We start from the raw sequence: 22,779 nt of genomic DNA, 5'->3' as shown, positions 1-22,779 counted from the left end.
ATTGTGAAAACATGTAAATCAAAAAACATTTTTTCCTTACAGGGATAATTACCTGAAAGTCTTTTTCCATTAGCAGTTCCCTTCGCCAGTGCAGAAGAAAGGCCGCACATACATAGAGCTGAAATGAAGCAAACCCATCTGATTCTGCCAGGTAAGTATCCCACAGACGGATGGTGCAATGTAGAGGCAGTTCACGAGTTAACAAATTGTTCATCCATCGAAATGAAAACTGGAGGTAATCAACTCCATGATGTTGGAGATGTCGATGCAGAGGGCCTGAAATATTGTTAATTCAGAATGAAATTGTTTATTTGTAAAATTCTATGCCTAATCATATGCATCATCCAAGTAGGCATATGGGGGCAATGAGGTAAAGCTATTGCAATATTTACATGAATGTCATTAGAACTCTTAATTATAACTTCTGTGGTCAAATCTCACTTAAACTTTAATTTTTATGGACCTTTTGACACGAGGATACAGAATACTATTTAATGCAATTCTTTACCATCTATCCTCTGTATAAGTTCCTTTAACTGATTCACTTTATGTTGAATGCCGAGCTGAGCAAAGATATAATTATCTTGGATTCCATCCAAGAACTTGGAGAGGCACCAGAATGAATCGGCTTCAATAATATCACGCTGTTCTTTTGGTAATGAGGACACTTTCCAGTTATCCAAATCTCCATCTGAGAAACAAAGAATGATGTTTCAATAAAACCATTTTATAACAATTTTAAACATAGAATATTTACACAGTTCTGAACACAGGTGAATACTACCCAATCATAAGGTTACTGTAACCTGAAAGAAATGTTGGTTCCTTCTTCAATGCCAGGCTCTTGTGACAGAAGTACAGCTGATTTAAATCTTGAAGTGCAACTCAATGTACAGTTTAATAAATTATTCCATACCTCCAACAAAAATAGTTTGAATTAAATTTGACAGCCAGTATACAAGGCATAAAATATATGCAAATGTTTTCAGCTTACCTCATTTGCAGTCATTCCATGGGCAAAGACACTCTAATTTTTGGACTTGGTTCAACTCTATCTAATAGTTTAACATTTTACTAAGGTCCTCAAATCACAAATCCTCATATTTTTTTTGCAAAAATGTACATTATTTCTCCTTTTACTATGCTTTGAGTATGCAGCAACTTCATTTGTGGTCCGGCTGGTTTGTTGGGTTTTCTAAAACTCTTCCTGTTAAGACATTTCAGTTTTGCTTCCTGTTTTCTCTATATTTTTTCAGAGGATTACAAACTGTTGTATTTATAAGCTGGTGAAATAACTTCACTCATTCATATGTTTCCCTTCTAACAAGTATGACTGTAGCAAGTGATCTGCCCTAAAACTGTGCAACATATGGGTGGGAATATTTTTCCATCTCTTCATCGCAGTTCTGATTTTGTCATTATAATAAGAAAACATAATTGGGTCGTCATCATACAATTTAATAAAAAATTAGTTCTGTGCTGTAACATTGCCTTTCATTACGTTATCGTTCACTGTGAGACATTTCTGTGATTTAATGTTGGCACGTTTCAAGACACATTTTTATAGTCTGCTAGAGGCATATATTTTCAGACACTGTCGTCCCAGACATGGCATTTTCCCCAGCTGTACGACATACGATACATGGAATTAAAAGGGTAATAATAATACCTGATCTTCGTGCAGATTGCACAGAAAAGTGGAAAAGCAAAGTTTGTATATAGGTACATAAGTCAAATTTTCAATTTATTGTCTGACAGAATTCAACACCAGCACACACACCTGCTGGTATAACTTCTTGAAGAAAAACTACATAGAACGGAGTAACCAGATCATTAATGCCTTGGACATATCCAGATGCAGGATGTCGAATTGCCCAGATAAATAAGATTCTCTCAAACATTTCTTGCACAGTCTTCTGTTGGAAGAGCGCTATTAGAGGATTCATTCGTGGAATGTCTATGTGAATCTGAAAAAAAAATCGTACAACAGGCCACACAATCTTCATCACCAGAACAAAATAAAGTCTGTATGACTTCATAGTTCTGATTTTCACATACCACAGCATATACAGAAATTACAGTATTTTACAATGAAAAATATATTTAATGAAAGTCTTCTTATATGCCTTGTAGATTTACAGTGAACGAACAAGTGAACTGGCTTTCAGGTCATCACAAACCTGCCTATATGTGTCTTGGTAGGTCTCATCCCGCTCTGTATCATAATACTGCTTCACAAGGTTCCAGTAATCCACCCTCTTCCTTTCCAAAACCTGCTGCCTTCGTTCAAAGTTGGCTGGGAGATGGCCCTGTATAAGAACGATAAAGTTATTACAGCTTCTGTCAAGTAACAAAGAGACGTGGAAATAACAAAGACTTGGTGCATATGGTTTGGCACTAATTCATCCTATGATTCTGTACCTTCATAGGAAAGATCAATATTATACTGGTAATTAAATTAAAATGAATTATGATGTAATTCACCGAGAGAAGGCGCCAAGTGATAGCTCGGACTTTCACGGGAATCCCCGACCAACTCAGTTGTCGTAGTTCTTCAAGATTCAACAGTGGAGTTTCCAGCAGAGGCTGAAATCTTTCAAGTTTGCTTGTTTCACAGTCGCCTCCTGAAGCATATAAATAAAATTCAAAATAAGAAGATAAGACAATAATACAGTCTGATTCATAAAACATGAATTTGAATACGTAAATAATTCTTCATCACAACCCTGATAAATTATCTAAGTTTGTTACTAACCTTCACGGGATGGAATATGAAACTTAGATCTTCCTGTACTCCCTCGGAGAGGTTGTGGATGCCCCGGAAATTGCCTATGTAAAGGAGGTGAACTGGGCACTTGAGGTGTGGATGTGCGGTGTGCTGGAGAGGCCACGTGCGGGTCTATAAAAAAGTGGTTACTGTTAAACCATATCCTGCATGTCACTTTATTGATATGTACACGACACACGTAAGCATTTTGGGGTGGTTTCAACAAGCTTCAAAGTCAACCATGATCATCAAGTGACTCATGACATATGCAAATTTAACTTTAAAAGGAAAATTTGTGTGACGTTTTAGTGCAACATTCTTGCAATGCCTGGTTGGCTGGAGCTAACTAACAATGTATTTTATTTGATTAGATGTGCTGTTTCCCAGTGTATCGAATACCAATGACAAACAAAAGTAAGATTTTTTTGTTTTTTAAAATGCTAACTAGGCTGACAATGGATAACATGAACACTCCATCCTTGCCGAAGTTAATACCTGTATGTGACGCTAAGCATTGCAGTGCCGCTTCTATCTTTTTTCCCTCGGATATTGTAAAGTCACATGGCTGTGAGTTGGGCACAGACTCTTTAGTAACTGGGCATCGATGACTGTTTATTACACTCAACGCAGCTGACTGGGCTACTTTCTTGGAGATTTTCACATCTAGAAAATACGTTATTTAACAAAATGTGAATAAAACAACTACTATACATAAATAGTTCTAAATTTACTGAGTAGAAAGAACAAACTGTTGAATCTTGTACCTGAAACGATGCAGAACTCATCGTCCCCTATGTCCCAAGCATCGCTAACACTTTCTTGAAAATCTTGAAAAGAGGTTGAACAAGAGTTCCGCTGTCGATTCACCCTAGGATCTTTCTTTGGACTTGGCCTGTGGTATATCAAACACCTTATTTGTATTACTTTAACATAAATAAGACTTGGCTATAACAATTGCCTAAGTTTAGAAACCTTTGGTATAATCAGTGGTAAATGTTGCCGTCGACAGATATGTATTTACACGATGTAAATTCATTTTCAAAGACACCTTGTTGTCATCACTGAAGACAAGGGTAAAAATTTATGTAGGGTTAACTTCCAGTAATGACTTCCACTCCAAGTTTCTTGAAAACTGATAAATGAAGTCAAAATTTATCAGGGTTCACGCACTATTATCATGCATAAATCAGTCTAAAACAAACATTAAAATTGAATCTCACCTTCCTGGGACTGCCTTTGTACTTTTCTTCCAAAATGAAGCTTTAGCTTCTTGTTCAGAAAAGTTCTCTCCTATTCCATCCATATTTCAAGGAGACAAACCTAATTCATCTTTCACTTTAAATTATAGTTTGTAGCATTTAACTGAAGTATTCTAAGGCAAAAAGCCATCAACTCAATTTTTGTAGTATGAGAAATGTCATATATATCACTTAATCTGAAATAAAGGAAGTCAAACCAGCGAATTAAGACAAAGCTCAATGTAACGTACCATTTCCTGTTATTTTTGCAACACTTGTACTGCTTAGAAGTCTCTTCTGCTACATAAATCGTGTGCAGGAACTCCACAGTTGAAGATGCTGTCTTTTAGGTTGTTATGCCACGCAGTCCAGTAGAAGTTTACTGATGTTTCAGAGGTACTTGCTGCCTCTGTCATCAGAGTAGCAAGCACCTCTGAAACATTAGTACACTTCTACCAGACCATATGATGCAACATCCCAAAAGACAGACATCTTCGTACTCTCCGAGAACCTCGCATTAACAGCCAGATGCTGACATGCTGAATGAATACTGGTTAACACACAACCATCTTGAATTTATTCTCCTACCACTGAAAGGTTTTAAGTTTGACAGTTTATGCAGAATGTGCATTTTCTAGTATGACCCTTTCACATTTTATAGCAGGTATATTAAATAAAAATGCCTAAGAAAACTTAGATTCAGATGAATATAAACCATACTCTTCTGGTATGTATCGGTATAAGCAGTACTACAACTGAAGCCTCTTTCAAGTATGTTGCTTTCCACTGTCCTTATTCCAGATAATGAGTTCATGCACCTTTGAATGTTGTTAATACTTCAAGGGTGCGTTACATAAACACACTTCCAACTAATCTGGTCGTCATTAAAGAGTTAAGTGCAGCTTCCTAAAACCACATTTTTGGCATATATCATTGCTACACAAGTTCTGTCATATCCCCCCCCCAAGATTGAAGTCTCTAAATAACAGTGGTATACTATAAACTGCATAAAATTTCATTAATAGCAATTCAATGACCATGCTTATTGGCATTACTTTGTTATACATTCCCATGTAAACAAATCTAACCTCAATAACTACTGAAATACCAAACACCCACAGCCGATCAAAAGGGTTTAGAAATAATAAGAAGAAAAGACTCAGGAAGTCATTAAGTACTCTGGGGGGCGTGACTGAATTTGTACCTCCGTTATTTTATTTTGATCAAATCGTCAAAGTTGGTCAACCTTCGTTAAGAAACCGCAGTACACTACACTAAATTTATGAGACGTTGCACATCAAACAAACACTAACACTGCTTAAAAATACGTTTTTGGATTCCACCCAAAATATCTTTACATTTTTCTCCTACAACTCTGTCTGCATCGCTTGCCGTAATTAAATAATGTTGACGTACACTCAGATTCACGCTTGTTGCCATCTGCTGTTAAAATACGTGATATATACAACCATAATCTCGCTAATTATCGCATGATCGGAATCAAAGTTGTGAATTTGGTGTTTTTCTAAGGCTGTGCCTGTGTTTATGATGACAGGGAAGTTTAGAAAAGCATACAAAATTCCAGAATACTAACAGTGATGTACATACTTTCCTCTTTTTAAATACAACAACAATAAATATTGTGAAATTACAGCTGATTCACAGCAGACAGGTAACAAGAAAGATTATAGCAGACACAGATTATGAAACAGTGCAAACAACAGGTGAGATTTAAGTGACTAACATCACGGCATTGTATGTATTCTGTACTCGCATTAGCTTGACATTTTGAAATGCAGCCAAGAAAACGGGAAGAAATTATGTCCATTCCGAGTTTGTACTTCGTTAGAGATTTTTATGTTTCTTACTATGATTTCCTAATTGCATTACATTATGTGTTACGACATATGCACTGAAGTAGGTTACTTGCATTTCAAGTGTCTGAACGGTGTAGAGAATGCAGGAATATGTACAACGGTAGTACAGCATATATTTAACAATACGCAGAGTAAGTGTGATGTTTAATATGTTGTAGTTTTAAAATTGCCAATATTAAGTATGTAGGAATTACGGATTAGTGTGTGATTCTGAGTATGTTAATTGAATTTAGCGTAATAGGTTAAGTAATTACGAAATGTGCCAAGTCGGGTTCATAATATGTTTTTAAACATGTTAAGACAGTTGGATAATATAACACACATTTGGGATTTTGGTTTCAGAAATGTAGTACGAACAGAATTTAAATTTAAGCTGCTTGATGTTTAGACCCTTCATAGTACCTAGTTTAACCCTCTTCCTTACAGCCTATTTGCAAAATTGCAGGATGTGAGTTGGGTCTCCAACCCATTCATATGCTAAGCTAATCTGACCAAATCTAATACTTTGAATTGAGTCATAACTGCTTCCTCCACTGTTCTTTCTAGGTCAATGTTCATAATAATCATCTTTTTTCATTTATTAGTAGATAACCACTTCTGATACAGTATCATTAAAAACCTGTGTATCATGCAACCAACTAACCAATCAAGAGTGACAGGTGAGTGAGAGAGGTATATATATTTGTACTGGTGTTTGATACATATTATATTATATTATATTGTGTTATTATGTAGGGGAAGCTTTATTCTTGTTTCATTGATTATTTTGTCTGTATGAACTGCCTGTTCTATAAAGACACATTTTATTTAAAATTCGATACATTCTAGAAGCTCTTATAGAATTGTTAGGAATATTTATTTATTTGTGTCAAATGGCAGGTACATAGAATTCCATCTTTGACCCTTTTTTGCCAAGTTTGTAGACCACTTTGCCATCAAAGACGTTGCCCAGGGTGCACCACAAGGAGGTAGGTCTGTTAGGAATATTGTCAAGAAATTTTGTAGAATCAAATCTAAAAGTTCTTGATGATGGTGATGAGTCATTAGAATAAGAATTTTCTTGGATATTATCCATCATCTAGTAAATAAAATATAAAACGTAAAAAACGACGTTTCCGTCTTCAGGTTCCTACTCAGTTGGGCCCACTAGATGGAGCTAATCCCTATCTCTTATTCTAAAATTTTGTAGAAGTTGAGATTCTTATGACACTGAATGTATCAATTATTGTATTACCTGCTTTTATGAAACCTAAAGGACCATTAGCATGTTTGCAGATGCCCACCATTGGTCCGAATCCTAAGCCAATTGAATCCATTGCACTCCATAATATTCTGTTCCTTGTAATCTATTATAGTATTATCCTCGTATCCACACATACATTTCCCAAATGATGTTTTTGTGTCAAATTTCTATATGCATTTTTTTATGTTCTCTATGTACGTTATGTGTCATTCTTCTTGAAAATTTTGATTTGTTGATCAGATGCACATGTAAAATGAATGGAAATCCTTTGTGTGATACAAATAAATGTTATTACATTTTGTTTTATAATATATTTACTTAAAGTAACTTCAATGCCCACTAAATCTGTATGGAATCAAAAAAGGACCTGTTTTATATAGGTTTGTTTATATTCCATAGACTGTAAGCTTTAAGTTAGACACATATTTGTCAAACAGTCTGTATTTATGCTCTACAATTTCTCTATTTCTGTTAAAGTTGGGAAAACTACACACCAACTCTTGTAATACCATATTTGCCATCACCTGTACATTATTTTGTTAGGTTACTTTCTGTCATATATATGAGTATGTTATGTGGATGTGATTTAAATGTTTTATTGGGATTTAATTTTGTTGAAACAGATTGTATTTCTAAAGTATAGTTCATGACCTTTTTTGAGTAATCGTTTAAGCATATAAATGTGATGGAATGCAGTAGTCATTCTGACTGTCTGTCTTTGTCTCAATTAAGCATACTGTTGTAAGAAATTTAATATGATTGAAGCTACTTAAGGAATTAATATAAGGTACCTTCCATCAAGAATCTGAATAGTTTCTGAGAGTTTATATTGTTGAAAGGAGTCTGATTGGTCACACTGGCTGCTGAGGTAAATATATTTTGCACTGAAACTGAAAATGATAATTTCACGCAAGTTGTCAGACAGTATTTTATTAGTGGCATTTTGGGAATAAATATAAATAATTTTGACTATTTTGTTAAAATTGTTGCTTCTGTTTCTGTACCCATTGCAATTTTTTTGGTGGGGGGTGGGAGAGAATCCCAAAAGAACAATTTTTGTATTAGAACCTTTTTATTATTATAATTTAATTTTATATGTAAGATGAAACATAATTATTTTTGTTTCAGAGAAGACCAGGTACTTTTAAATACTTTTCCCATACGTGAATCAAGATAAGCCTACAATGGACAACAATGATGCAGATGATGAAGTAAGTTCAGTATATATCAATGGATGGACACGCTTTGGCTTGGTAGGGAGGTTGAATGTGTGTCACAAATTCAAAATATGCCTTTTCTTTTTTATCTTTAAATGTTATTTAATTGTTATTAAAGTGACTGGATATCTCAGATTTATAAGATAGTTCTTGATAGTCTCTTAAGACAGTCAATAGACAATGTGAAATGCTTTTCGGACATCATGGCCAACGAACTTTTTCACAAATTAACAACAATAACAGCAGCAACAATGGTAACAATGATGATGAATATGATAATTATGGGAAATTGGAAGTATCTGAACTAGTCTGTAGGTGAGGGAAAAATGAGAAAAAATATACAGTTTTAAACGTATGTTCCGTAAGGAAGGAAACAAGGGTATGTTGAATGAGACACCGTGGAGATCACCAACATATGTTCACACAAACATGATATTTATATATTGGAAATTGGAAAGGAAATTTTTTTGTTTTTCTGTTTGACAGAATAGTAAATAATTTTTTTTTGAAATTGTTAATAGTAACCACAGTGTACCTTGAAAATATATGCCTCTTGCTTTGTGCTTCATTTTATGTTAAATAATATTCTCTGTGTGCGTGTGTATTGTAAAATTTGTAGAAAACAATGTTTGAATGCATGTTACATGAAACTGTATGTCTGTTTCAGTTCCAAGATGCATATGAATCACAGCCGGTGTAAGTAGCTTTGTGTTATTTTCTTCGTTAAATATTAACTTATGGGATTACTAATATTATTATAAACTGTTTGCTAATTGTGACCTTGCATACTATTGTTTCCTCATAACATTGCTGCATTTATTATTCCCTTGGTTGCCTTCCCGACATTATTGCCCTTTGATGTGGCATAAAGAACACCTTTGGAATTTCAGTGTACTCCAAATAGCACACCTGTCCAACCCTGTTCTGTTATTTGGGTGTGTTTGCTGGGAGGATTTCCTGAATACTGCTTGTTTTGTAGGGTATCTTCCATGGATTTGTTAACAGCCGTGGATGAATCAAGGACAGCAGTCAATTACTTTTTCAATAATAAATTCAGTGATGCAAGAGATATTCTTCAGCCATGGTAAGTGTATGTTGAATTAAGTTATGATATTTCTCTCATGTCAGTTTATAAAGTATGCGCTACTAATTCTACGAAGGTTGTTGTTGTTGTTATTATTATGGACAGAAGCAGGTGTTCATGTTTATAGAAATGCCAACTGTTCTTCTGTTAGTAATTATAAATGAATCTCTATTCTTAATCATTTTTCTAATGGTTTTATTACACATGACCATGTTTCTAATTATTTTAAACATGTCCCTAAATTAATTTTTTTCAGAAAATATGACCCAGAAATACATATTATTTCATTTTTAGAATATGCCCAGAAAAATGAAATTATTAAAATATTTTGTTGAAAAATATTTGATCATATTTGAAAAAATCTTGCTTATATAATTGTAATGATAACTATACTGAGATAACCTGAATTAACTAGAATTAATATTTGTTTTTGCTTAAACTATCAGCCTGTAATATCTCAGGATAATCAGGGAAGTTAAGATTAAATTGAACCTTGTCAGAATGGTTTCACTGAATAAAAATCTACGATTGCCAGTTTGGATACCTGTCATGAATTTGTTATCCCTTTAATTTTAAGTAGGATTTGAGGTTCTCATGGCAGTATCAAGATGGCTGTCTTCTTGGTTGTAGCGCCATGTAGTGTGGTAGAAGTTTACCCTCTGGGCAGTGACTTATGGCCCTGATGATGGAGGTAGCAGAGACCTCTGAAACACTGGTAAATGTCTACCAGACTGCACAGCATTACAACCCAGAAGATAGCCAACTCCTCTTTCAGTTTTTTCTCAGCATCAAGTTGGTGTCGTTCATTTTTATTTTAGGGGTGCCCCTGACCTTGTTCCACATGCCTACCTTTTTTTATAGACATAATAATTATGGGCTATCTCATGGTTACATAAATTGGTTTCAAGGTTACCAAAGCAGCAATCTTTCTCGTGTTCATTATTCTACAGCTCTTGTAATTTAAAACGTCCCTCAAGGATCTGTTTTTTATCAGTGGCTTGTATAATGTTATTAAATGTTCTAATTATCTTCATTTTGCTAATGACTGAAATGCTCTGGGTCATAACATCTCCTTGAGATTGTCTTTTGCATCAGCTAGACATTGACTGTGTACGTAGCTGCTACTACTGAAGCTCGTTGGTAATAAAACGAGCTGTTTCCTTTACAAGGAAAACTGATGTTGGTTTTTAGTTTAATTAATGAAAGACTCTCGGGTTACCAGCCGCGTCACGTGGCTGGTAACCCGAGAGTCTTTCATCAACTTCAGTCGCCATGGAAGCTTCACTTTATTTTAGTACAATCTTTGTGATTCCCCTGTTAATTGTACAGACATTGTAAAACTTTTTTTTCTGTATTTTAAAGTTTATTTCCACCAACATGTGGAATTACGTTTCCACAAGCTATCAAGTTTTTGTGTCTTATTTGTATAATAATCTTTTCATTCTTTTGACATGTCTTCTGATGTTACAGTTTACTTTAATGTATCTAAACTTCAGTATACGTCGTACATCCACCGTATGGAATACCTTCGGCTATTGCCAACATGATTGTGCAAATCTATAAAAAGTTTTTAGCCCCTTTTTTTTACAATTGTTTCTTTTATAAATCCATTACAGATATGCAAATGCTGTGTATTACCTACATTTTCAAACTTCATGCACTAGGAGGCAGTACTTTGATACCTTTTTTCTTGTTAGTGTATATAATGGTTTTAAATTTTGCCCTTTCTTACCAGAAACTGTTGGTATTAGCATTTCTACTCAAAATCTTATAGGTTTCTGTTTGTTTACTGCTGGTTCCTCTTGTAAAACTTGTTCCTTTGTAAATGTACTTCAACTGCAAGAATTGTTCATAAAAATATTAAGATAATGTATTTAGTAAATGTTTAGTTGTAGTTAATTATATTTTAAAATAACTAGTCTTCTGTGTTAGTAGCATTTTTTGTGTGTGTTTTTTGTTTTGTTTAGCATGATGATGTAATTTTTATTTTCATTTTGTTAGCATTATATTAATTTTTTGTTTTCTCTTTTGTACTCTGTTATCGGCCATTTGGCTTTTGAAGCAGCACAATAAAATAAGGACCGAAATAAATGGAATTGCTACTATTATTATTTTGTAATTCAGGGCCAGCAGCAGTATGTATCATTCAGTTGGGAACAGTGTACTCACATTTCTTGAAGCGATACTTACGTTTGAACATGTAAGTAACATTTAACTATTCATTTTTAGCTTTATAACAAAAAGGAAATGGTTTATAGTCCACATAATTCTTCCTGTCTTCCCTTAACTACTTTAATCTGATACAGCTATTTTAATTAAACTTGAAGTAGAGATCTTGCCATAAGAGATTATGAGTGCCAGTCATTAGATATCCTATACCGACAGCTATTATCCCGGATAGCTTAGTGTGTAAATCGACTGGCTGTAGGTTGGATGACGAGGTTAAGGTTTTTATTAGGGGTCTTCTAGGTTGTTGCACCGTGTAGTCTGGTAGAAGTTTACTGACGTTTCAGAGGTGTTTGTTGCCTCCATCATAAGGCCTGATGATGGAGGCAGCAAGCACCTCTGAAATATTGATGAACTTCTACCAGACTACATGGCCCAACAACCATGAAGACAGCAAGCTGTTTCATACCTTATTTTAGTTGATATGTTTATAAATCAGTATAATTCTTTTATACGTTGTATTTTATAGCTTTGTGTGGTAGTTATTTTCTCACTTTTTGGTTTTGCATATTTCAGATTATAAGGACAATTGATTAACAAGTGAGATTTATATTTTGGATAACATATTAACATTTGATTCATCTTCTAGGTTCAAAATTTCCCATATTTAAGTACAGTGGGGGGAGAAACTTTGAATCGGTATAGTAGTGAGACATGTGATAAGAAGATTGGAGTGGCAGGGTGTATGAGTTTTACCTGTTCTTTTGTGAGAGACTAAAGACTTTGCTTTGCTTTCTGTCATAAGCAACAGTTACTGTATTTCAGCAACACATAGAGGCTGCTTCCGAAGCACTGAAACAGTGCATGACAGTCTGCAACAGATACCGAAAAAAGAACTCCATTTCTGAGTCACTGGGAAAGATAGTGAAGAAAACCAACTATGATCTGTATTCACCAGGCAAGTTGTTACAAGAGCAGAGGTTATGTTCCATTCTTCCTGATGTGAATCTCCTAATGTTCTCCTTTTCTTGTCTATATAAAAGATATCAGTTTCTGTATAAACTGAACCAAAGAATAACTTCCTGCAAAACTTTTATGTATTGGATTCTGAATCAGTTATTGCTAGTGAAGAGTGTGATCTTACAGTATTATTGATAAAATTATAACTGTTTTGAAATATCTGGAGTAATACAACAGTTTCCATGGACATTTATATGTACTGTTTGAGTAATTTAATTGCACGCAAACATTACCCAGAGTTGAAACAATGGTAATTTGAAATATGGACAGTTTAAATTTTCAATAAATATCTAGGGAATATGCAGGGTTCATGAATAATTATTTGGTGTATGACTGTCTCATATTCCAATGACCTTGAACTTGCTTTGAATGTTTCACTGAGTTTCAGTCTCTTATCAAAGGTGTAGTGGAGCACATTTTTGTTATTTGTTTTACCCAGTTTCATATTCTGTAGTCATTGTCTGTATCATACCAGGAAATAACCTGTGAATAAATAAAGTAAGAGATTTGAGATTGTAAAAGTTTAATGGTAGAGGTTTGTTTCTTACAGAGGAAATTCATGCAGAGTTATGTTATGCAGAAGCTTTGCTACTGAAATCTATGCTTACATTTGTGGAAGATGAAACACTTGTCAGTTTTATTAAAGCTGGGCTTAAGATTCGTACCTGTTACAATTCTTACAAGTAAGTGTAATTTAATTATAATTTCATTTTCATAACATTTTTCCCTTCTGTGAACTAAGTTCAGAATTCTTTAGCTGATTTTAATTGACAGTTAGGTCATAATTTATATTGCTTTCCATCTATGGGAAAATCTGAACCAATTATTATTTTTTTAGTGAGGCGTTTTGAATAATTTTGAAAGTGTAAGTGTAGAAAATTATAGGATCATGATGGAATGTTGGTAATTTGACTTTGTTTTGTTTCAAGAAAGCAGGCGATGCATTTAAAAGTACCATATTGCATCTGTTCTCTAAAATGTTTGTGTATTATTTCTTGATTTCATATGAGAATGCACATCATCATCATCAGTTGCCAGAGTTATGGAAATCTCAAGTTTTAAATACTCAAAATTCCTTGCATGTTATTTGAATACTTTATTAATTGAACTAAAATGTGTATGGTTGTTAAGTGAGTGGATGTTAGTGGTTCTCGTTTGTGACATGAAAGGAACATATCTAGGTTTTCATTTTGTGAGTTCTAAAAGTATGTAAATACAATAAATTATATGTATACAAAATTTGGCAAGTGGACCACCAGTTCAAAAGATTTTATCCTCATCAGTCTGGAAAATAAATAATAAAGTCAGTTATTTTGTGCTTGAATCAAGAGGTTTTAACTCAAAGAACAAAACTAGTTTTAATTATTGTTGTAGACTTGTTCAACAATATTTAATTTGGCCAAAATATGCCTTTAATAAAGTTAAATATAATTTGTCCCTGTCATACCATTAGGTAAGGCTCCATGCATTTTAACCTCAACACTAGTTGCTGTGAGTTGTCAGTTTCATGCAATCGTGATACCCATTTGCGAAGAGGTTAGGTGGTCCTCTGGGCTGGTATGGATGCAGTAAACCTGTTTTTAAGCCCTTAGGGTGGGGCCACACGACCGTACAAAGTACGTCCATTGTAACGCACATGGTGACGTCCGTCATAGAATTATGATTTTTAAGTACAGACAATACTATTTTTTTTTTCTAAATCCTTTCAAGCTGCCAAGGTAATTGGCGCTCGTGTGGTGTCCTCACCTACGTCCGTACAAAAGTAGGTCCGTTGCAACGGACGTACTTTGTACGGTTGTGTGTCCCCAGCTTAGCCAGTAAATTTACTCGGTTATCCTAACTTTGTTTATTAGCACTCACTTTTATATTTAGTACATGCCACTTTGCACATATTTGGGTCAGTGTTGAAAAAACTGATACCACATTTATCATTTGTAATATCTTTCATAGGGAATGTATGAACATTTTAAACCAGAGGAACTGGGGTGATGAAAGCCATAAAGTACATTTTGAGAGTGGTGTCAGAATGGGAATTGGAACATTTAATCTTGTGAGTATGATTTTGACTGTTAGTATTTTTTCAGTATATTTTGGTCGGGTAGATGCTAACCACAATACAGAAACACTTTGGCTTTGGAGAAAGTTTGTTGGATGATGAAGACAGCCATCTTCAGACTCACCGTTGTGAAAACCTCTAATCCTACATGGTTTTTTTTAGTCATGTCACTGTCGGATAGTAATTTGAGAGACGTGCTTTCTACAGGCATTTCTTCTCTAATAGGGTCTTCCAAAATATTGTAGCTGCTGTATATTGTTACTGTTTTCTTATATTTTTTCCAGCATATTTTACCATGCAAGTTCTTTGGGTAAAATTAAATGGTTATCTTTTGTTTCAGATGATCTCATTGCTGCCTGGCCGCGTTATAAAACTGTTGGAGTTCATTGGGTTTTCAGGAAGCAAAGTGAGTTTCATGTAGCTCATGTAGCCATACACTCATAAACGGTATAAAAGTTCAGGCATTTTTCTTTCAAAGTGTAATGTGATTTAAACTGGAAGTAAAATTCTCTAGGCCTTTTCCCAGATTTTTTGTTTTGGAAGATCTTAGAGTTAACTGAATTTCCTTAGGTTTCTGTCCTGAATTTGTGGGGTAATCTGATTTCAAGAGTTCTCAGAGTTTAACTGTGCAGTATTCAAGCTCATTATTCACTTGTCATATCATGCCTGCATAAAGTTGCATTTGTACAATAATTTTGTTGCAGAAAATTTTATAATATTGTATATTTAATCTGCCATTCGTATCTAGTTATACTAGCCAGTACTCATAGATTTTGTAACAAGAATAACAGAAACATTTTGCTTAACACTTACGGGTTCTAACGATGGTGCATTGTATACAATATTACTAATTTTTTTTGACTTGATCCATTATTCAATGTGCTAAAAAAGACCACTACATTTTTTGGAGCTGAGCATTATTAAGTAGACCAAGACCAAAATTAGCTCAGACCGAGCCAGGTTAGCTTAGTCAGTATAATGATTGGCCACAGACTGGATGACTGGGGTTTGATCCCCGATGGAGGCGGAGGATTTTCCTGTAGTTTAATTTTTTGTATCTGTTCCAGGAAGTTGGTATACATGAATTGGAGATGGGATACCGACTGCACCATAGCGTACGTCAAGTCCTGTGTGTGATGGCATTGCTTGCTTATCATCTTCTTGTGTTGTATGTTCTTAGTCATACTGATGGGGACATAGAATTCTGTGATGAGATACTGAAAAGTCAGCTTCAGGTTTGCAATTGAATTTATTTATGAGTAATTTAAAGTAATGTTATTGTGGTGAAATTTTGATTTAAGAAATGTCAGAGTGAGTAAATATTTTCATCCATTGTTGAACTTATTATTTTAACACATGGTGACATGTTTTGTTATGGCCAAATTAATTTCTATTAAAATTTTCAGTTGAATATATAAGAACTAATTTTTGTTGTTGATGGCTGTCTTGGATATGTTGTGCCATGTTGTTTGGTAGATATTGATCAACGTTTTAGAGGTGCCTCCGAGGTGGAGGCAATAGGGACCTCTGAAATGTTAGTAAACTTCTTTTAGACGACGTGGCTCTACAACCCTGGGGACAGCTATCTTTCGAGTTGTCACTGTGAAAACCTCAAATCCTATATAGCAACCCATTTTTATTTCCCCAGAAGTGAGTTTTTCAGATTTTTATTCTTTCAGAATTTTTTGGCACAATTCTTAAGGAGTTTGGTGCAATAGGTAACAGAAATTACCTTTAGTCTTTGTTTTGCGTGCTGTCTTTATATATTGATTTCTTAAGGCCATGACTTCATGTTTAGAACCTTCCGACCATAAAACCCATATGTGCTTCAGGGAATTTTAAAGGTTATGGCTCATCGACTTGTCAAGCAGAATTTGATCAATTTTATGTTTTCCCCCTCTCTCTCCCTCTGTCTTTTTAACTTCTAAGTTTATAAGCTGAGTTCTACTCAAGTACCACTTCAAGCTTGATGTGAAGTGGCAGTCCAAATTCTTAAAAACAGTCCAAATGACCAATGGGCTGTCAGTAAAGACTGCACATATTAAAATCATAAATGTCAGTTTGGTTGTTGCAGATTTTTCTCATGCACACAGACGATAGTTGTTTTCTTCATGTGTAAACTCATATAATGTTCTAAGGTTCAGTAGATTTGGTTAAAAATTGAGATTTTGCTTTTGTCTGTTGGCCATCTGTTTTGTTTGATCGATTGATTAGCCTTTACTTTTTCTAAAACCAAGTAACTAATAAAATTTATGTTCTTTTACTAATATTTTCAGCTATATCCTGAAGGAGTGTGGTTCCTCTTTTTTAAAGGACGCTTAGAGTTTATGAAAGGAGACGTCGATGAATCCATAAAATGGTACTTAAAGTCGTGGAAGTCTCAGAATATGTGGCCACAATTTCATCATCTTTGTTTCTGGGAGCTGATGTGGACAAACAGGTGAAGTGAAAAATTCTAGACTCTTCATGAAATCATAAACAAGTGTTAAGAGTTTGGATTGTGGTTTATTAAGTTATGACGTGTCTTGTAGGTGGCTACCAGTTTTTCAGAGGAACTTATCATTGCATTGCTTGTTTTAATTGGACAACCAGGCCTCAGCCACTGTTCTCTGGTGTTTTTGAGAGTATCTGGTTATTATTATTCCATCTATTCACCGCTTTATAGGGTATTTACTTCTATGTACCCGAGACAAACCTTGCCCCTGAGGTACATAGTGCAGCAGCTATTTCCGAAATACATTTTGTTTTTAATACGTGTTACATGTATTGTATAGTTTTATTTTGAGGGATGACTACATATTTTACGACAGCGTCTTTCGAATGATGCACGAAGATCCTAAAATGGTAGTTTTCTGAAATTCCCTGATGTGTTCTCCCCAGGATGTTTTAAAAAAAAACCAGTCTAACACAGATATTATCTTAGGCATTTAGTTTATGATTATGTACTCCTTGTTAATAGAGGTCATAAGGATTACTTTAAAAACTTAAAAAATGGTGCTACTGACACCACTACGACTGTCTCACGTGATCTTATATGTTTGAATCGACAGTGTCAAACAGGAGTGGCGAGAGGCAAGCTTGTATGCTGATCAGCTGCTGCACGAGAGTCGCTGGTCCCGGACCATCTACAGTTATCAGAAAGCAGCTTTGCTTTGTATGCTTGGCGATGAACTCTCATTAGATGAGAAGGCCGAAATTGAGATCCTCATGAGGTGAAATTACATTTCTTTTCGTTCATGCCTAATAACTGACAGATTCTGATATCAGTGTAATTACTGTTCAGTAGCAACTTACATAAAATTTCTAAATCAAATAACTTTCAAAATAATCCAACTTTAATACATTTACAATATTAAGTAATAAACATTTTGTTTCAGTTGAGTAACTAATTTTACTTTAAGAAGTACATACATAGCATAACAGTTATGATGTTTTTTCTCTTTTCTTACTCCTAGATTTTCAGTTTGTGAATTCTAACTTTTGATGCTCTTATAAATAGCCCAAAAAATAAGATTTAGCCAACAACCAAGGAATTGCAATATAAAACTGGCTTAGAATCTGAAGTTGAATTTTATAATATTTGATAACTCGGATATATTATAATACTGTTATGTATAATATTTTTTAATTCTTTGTTTTCAGACAGTACTATTTTTATAACTTATTTTGATTAGGATATGCAAATTAGATAATTTTCAGTTCAAATGACAGTTGTTTACTCATTTACTGTGGTCTGATTGTGTGGAATTTTCTTTCAGAGACTCCCCTCAGTGGAAGCAGCGAATTGCTGGAAAGTCGTTGCCAATGGAGAAGTTTGTAGTGAAGAAGAGTGAACGTTTCTTTGCTCAGAAGAAGATGTTGGTTCTACCAGCACTGGAACTTATGTATGTGTGGAATTTATTTAAAGTACTGGGCAAGAAACGTGAACTGATTCAGAACGTGTACAAGTTGATTGAGAAGGCATTGGCCAAACTTGATGCTCAGAAAAGTAAGTTGCCACTTCACTTTCCGTTCTGTAACCCGAAGACACCAAAATCTAGTTGAACGATTTGTTAGCAGAACTTGTTAATCTGTTACGTCCATATGAAGTGTTATGTCACAGTTTTGTGAAGTGTAACACCATTAATTTTGTCATATTCATCCTGTTGCCTGTTTGTAATGAAATTTATGAAAATATCTGTTGTGTATGTACTGAGTTTATGTCTCTACTTAAAGATTATATGGCGTGCTTTATGTGTATGTGCACATGTGCATGATTGTGTGCTTATTCATGTATTTACACATTGGTTAAAAATAACAGGCAAGGTTTTAAAAATTTGCTTGTTAAGGTTATTCAGTGAATTAAAATGACAAGTTTCATTTACTTTCGTATGTGTTTGAAGGTTTAATTTATTTACTACAGGTGTAATATATTTAAAGAATTCTATTTATTTTGGTATGAATTTAATTTTAGACAGGTCTTTCGTCTGTAAAGTGTAAGTTGCATGGTTATTGTATATTTTTTCTTCTAGAACATCAGGAGTTTGATGCCGATAACAGAGCTCTGGTGCTGCTGTTGAAGGGAGCAAGTCTCCGACACATGCAAAGTCCACTGCAAGCGGAGGAATGTCTAAATAGTGTTCTTTCATTAGAGAAGAAGCTAAGGGAGGACTTTTACTTAATACCGTATACGTTAGTGGAACTTGCATTGCTGTTCAGAGAACAGGGGAACATTTCAAAAACATCGCAGCTGCTGGAGGATGCAAAGTAAGGAGCCAAGTTTATTCATCAGATATTATTAGTATGATTAAATCAAAGATAATGGCAGTAAAACAACGGTTGGTACTGTAAGCACAAGTCTTAAAGTTGCGCCTTTATATAGATTTTTGTACTTCACATTAATACAGTTTTATCATGAATAAAAATGTAAAATTTCTATTGGTATTATTACAAATTTCTGACCTTTCTTATTAATAAAATTTACATGTCTGAAAAGCCTTTTATGATGTGTGATGGTACACTAAATTATTATTTTATGAATTAAAGATGATCTCGGGTGAGATTTAAGCCTGATATGAAACATCGTGCTCGTGCGTTTGTGTGCGCATGGGCACAGTAATTTTTAATCTACATCTCGATATGTATAATTCTTCTGAGGTGTTTGTTCAAAACATGAAACAGATAAGAGGTTGCTGTGTGGAAGTTGTTCTAGGACTTTGATCCAAACTTTTTGATATACGTGGTTTGTTGGTGTCGTAGCGTTGTGTTCTGTGTTTGGTCTGGTCTCAGGCAAACCAACCTTGACATACCATGTTCTTGAAGATGACTGTGTTTTGGGATGTTATGCGATATAATCTGGTAGAAGTTTACTGACACAACATCGCAGAAGACGGTCATTTTCATTCTCGCCACTGTGAGAACCTGAAATCTGACAGACTGTATTTCTGTCTTGTAACTGTGAATTACAGATTTAAGATTTATAAGAAAACATTTTATTTATACTTTGTATGCTATTTAAGGTAACACTGAACAACTTAAGAATCAGAAAAGCATTAATACTGAGTTTGTTACTTTAAGATACCAAGAATGTTATTTGTATTTCATATTTTATCAGTTGTGTTGTTTGGTGATAACTGGTCTTATCATCATTTTAATTTTGCAGAAAAAATTATACTGGTTATTCATTGGAGTCAAGGCTTCACTTTAAGATCCATTCATTTCAAACTGAATTGAATGGGGGCAAGAAGCCATTAGATGATGTTGTCACTGAGGCTACAAGTCCTTAAATTAATGACCACGTTGCTTCAACTTATGACTGAGGTAAGTGTCTCTGAAATTTAATTTATTAATAATTTTTCTCAGTTACATACATAGTTAATTTTTCAGGGTGGGATAACAGGAATCAAAATCATGTAATATGGAGAAAATTTAGTAAATGCAGCGCAGAAAAATTGTCCTGATGTAACTACAGCATAGCCATCGTGATCATTCAGTAGGCACATGGAGAAATGATTAGTTGCTTATAACTATGTCGGAGTTAAAGAATAATTTTGCACCCCGTATTCACCGAATCTTTATAGCTTGATTTTATTTCCTGAAATCATCCCATGAATAAAAGTTCATTGTTTGTAAATAATTAGGTTTTCTTGCAAAAAAGGCAGTGGTTCCCAAACTACGTGGTGCGTAAAGAAGTGGTTAACTATGAGTTGTGACTGTTTTGTATTCAGGGAGATGTCGGTGATGGTACTAAATAGAAGTCTTCAGCAATCCGATTCAACTTTGTGCAGCATCGTAAATGAGAATGACACGTTCTCAACAGTAGGATCTGAATAATTGGTATGATTACTAATTCTACCAGTCAAACAGGTGAAATAATTGGTAATCATAGTGTCACATTAGTAATCAAGTAAATGCAGTGCAGTATTAAAATATGAAAACAAATAGGGATGTCCAAACAGTGAAATTTCAGAAGCAAGGTTGTTTTGAAGTCTGAATTGTCATAACTTTATCATATAATAGTAGAGCTAATAAAATGACGTGAACCTACACAACATTGATGTAGTTTTCAGTTTTATAGGTTAGGTAATCTATCATTTTGGCCTCTTCAACTATGTTTACACAAAAACTTGGTTCAGAATAGCTTTTCTGACCTTTTCACTGCAGCTTATTCCTTTTTATGCAGTTTTTTGTGTATTTTTTGCAACAAAAAATGATTTGAATCCCATTCTTTAAAATTTAAATGGTAAAATTAGTGAAACCTCTTAGATCCTTTAGTTGTAGTTTAAAAAGCTGATGACGTATGTTCATATGGGGGTGCAAATTTGGAAATGTAAGAGCTGTTTTGAATGTATGAAAATAGTGACTAAACACAGCAGTTTACAGCTACTTTTTGAATTTTTAAAACCTTCTAACACAGAGATGTTTGTCTTCTGGATTGTTGTGCCGTGTAGTCTGGTAGAAGTTTACCGGCGTTCGTGCCGCTTCCATCATCAGGATGATGAGTAAGCACCCTTATGATTGAGATAGCAAACATCTGTCAAACATTGCTAAACTTCTGCTAGACTGCGTGTTTCTACACCGCAGAAGACGGCCATCTTCATACTCACCACTGAAGTTTTATTTCCAGCTTAGAATTCACCATTTGAAATTTTTACTGTTTGCACATTCCTAAATATTATAGGAATACAGTTAAAAAATCTCGTAAGTGTAAAAATGTAACATAATAATAATTTAAGATATCGGAGTTTATGCAGAGTATACGTAGTTGTGACTTTTCAAATAGAAACATGTACTTACTATTAAGTGAATGTATATAACTATGAAGAAGGAAGCATTCCAGTATTGGATCTTAATTTATTGATTATTCTACTAGTTACAGACATTGTTATATTTTTGTAAGTATCAGTTTGAATTTCATAAGCTGCCATTAAAGATATTAAAAGAGATTTATGACCCTGCACATTATATTTTAAGCATATTTATATATAAAATAATTTTAAGTCATTATGATTTTAGGTATAATATGGTGGTACAAATTCAGTCTAAAGGGTTCTGGTGATGGTGTATTACAATCTGCATTACTGAGTTTTTGGACTTTGCCTGTCGTCTGGTGTTCAAAAAACACACAATGTTTTGAAAACTGGATTTGTCTTCATTCTCAGGTGTAAGGAAGGTTGGGACACCTGTTTTGTTGGGTCCGTTAGAAACACTGGTCCAATGAATAAGTGCCTCCCTTCCTTACACCTGAGGATGAAGACAGGTGTGGTCTTCAAAACATAGTGTTCTTTTAGAATACCAGGTGTTGGACAAAGCCCAAAAAATCAGTAATCCAGATGGTGCTACATCATCAAATTATTGTTATTATTATAGTATTGTATTATTTATTTCTATAACTAAAATCTTTGGTGGCAGATAAAGATGTAGAATTATAATGGCAAAAATGAATTTTATAGTTGAATTCCAGTATCTACATGCAGACATCATCAGAACATGAGGTTATTACTGGCATGACCATTAGTTCATGTAAAATTGATTTCTGCTTGATTTTGTTTTACTTTACACTAAACTTTTTTGTGCAACATGTTTTTGTATGGATGAATGTATTCGGGAAGCAAATAAATAACTGAGAGATA

General features: G+C 34.3%; 2 protein-coding genes across 14 annotated transcripts in view; one reads left to right on the top strand and one right to left on the bottom strand.

Annotated features, from left to right (window-relative positions):
* Positions 1-5,730, bottom strand: part of Tbc1d22 (TBC1 domain family member 22) — a 7,421-nt gene extending 1,691 nt beyond the window's left edge. The window contains exons 1-10 of one of the 5 annotated variants that reach the window (XM_087354505.1): positions 5,614-5,730; positions 3,988-4,202; positions 3,532-3,659; positions 3,263-3,430; positions 2,756-2,899; positions 2,485-2,624; positions 2,181-2,309; positions 1,781-1,967; positions 509-691; positions 53-276 (exon numbers count right to left, since the gene is read on the bottom strand). In XM_087354505.1, coding sequence (XP_087210631.1) covers positions 53-276; positions 509-691; positions 1,781-1,967; positions 2,181-2,309; positions 2,485-2,624; positions 2,756-2,899; positions 3,263-3,430; positions 3,532-3,659; positions 3,988-4,070 — 1,386 coding nt within the window. In that variant the 5' untranslated portion in view covers positions 4,071-4,202; positions 5,614-5,730. Of the gene's footprint in view, positions 1-52; positions 277-508; positions 692-1,780; positions 1,968-2,180; positions 2,310-2,484; positions 2,625-2,755; positions 2,900-3,262; positions 3,431-3,531; positions 3,660-3,987; positions 4,203-5,209; positions 5,554-5,613 lie in introns of those variants that run through there. The other 4 variants (XM_087354504.1, XM_087354503.1, XM_087354502.1 and 1 more) reach the window with 4 other exon arrangements.
* On the top strand, positions 5,589-22,779 carry LOC110833022 (tetratricopeptide repeat protein 39B). 9 transcript variants are annotated; one of them, XM_022070589.2, is made up of 17 exons: positions 5,590-5,729; positions 6,467-6,541; positions 8,254-8,336; positions 9,010-9,038; positions 9,322-9,426; positions 11,551-11,626; positions 12,418-12,550; positions 13,163-13,295; positions 14,563-14,662; positions 15,009-15,074; positions 15,736-15,903; positions 16,945-17,108; positions 17,719-17,880; positions 18,427-18,656; positions 19,180-19,414; positions 20,310-20,467; positions 20,875-22,779. In XM_022070589.2, exons 3-16 carry the CDS (start codon positions 8,310-8,312, stop codon positions 20,431-20,433), a joined length of 1,752 nt encoding a protein of 583 aa, XP_021926281.1. In that variant the 5' UTR covers positions 5,590-5,729; positions 6,467-6,541; positions 8,254-8,309; the 3' UTR covers positions 20,434-20,467; positions 20,875-22,779. The 9 variants fall into 9 exon arrangements, with proteins under 9 accessions (XP_021926287.1, XP_021926281.1, XP_021926283.1 ...); XM_022070591.2 differs by having other exon boundaries at positions 5,648-5,729; positions 6,470-6,541; XM_022070590.2 differs by lacking the exon at positions 5,590-5,729 and adding an exon at positions 5,744-6,013 and having other exon boundaries at positions 6,470-6,541.

This window comes from Zootermopsis nevadensis, unplaced genomic scaffold, assembly GCF_977971745.1.
Source record: "Zootermopsis nevadensis isolate Lab colony 2312 unplaced genomic scaffold, Znev_1.0 Znev_ptg000023l, whole genome shotgun sequence".
Taxonomy (NCBI): domain Eukaryota; kingdom Metazoa; phylum Arthropoda; class Insecta; order Blattodea; family Termopsidae; genus Zootermopsis; species Zootermopsis nevadensis.
This window is presented reverse-complemented; position numbering and strand designations above follow the sequence as displayed.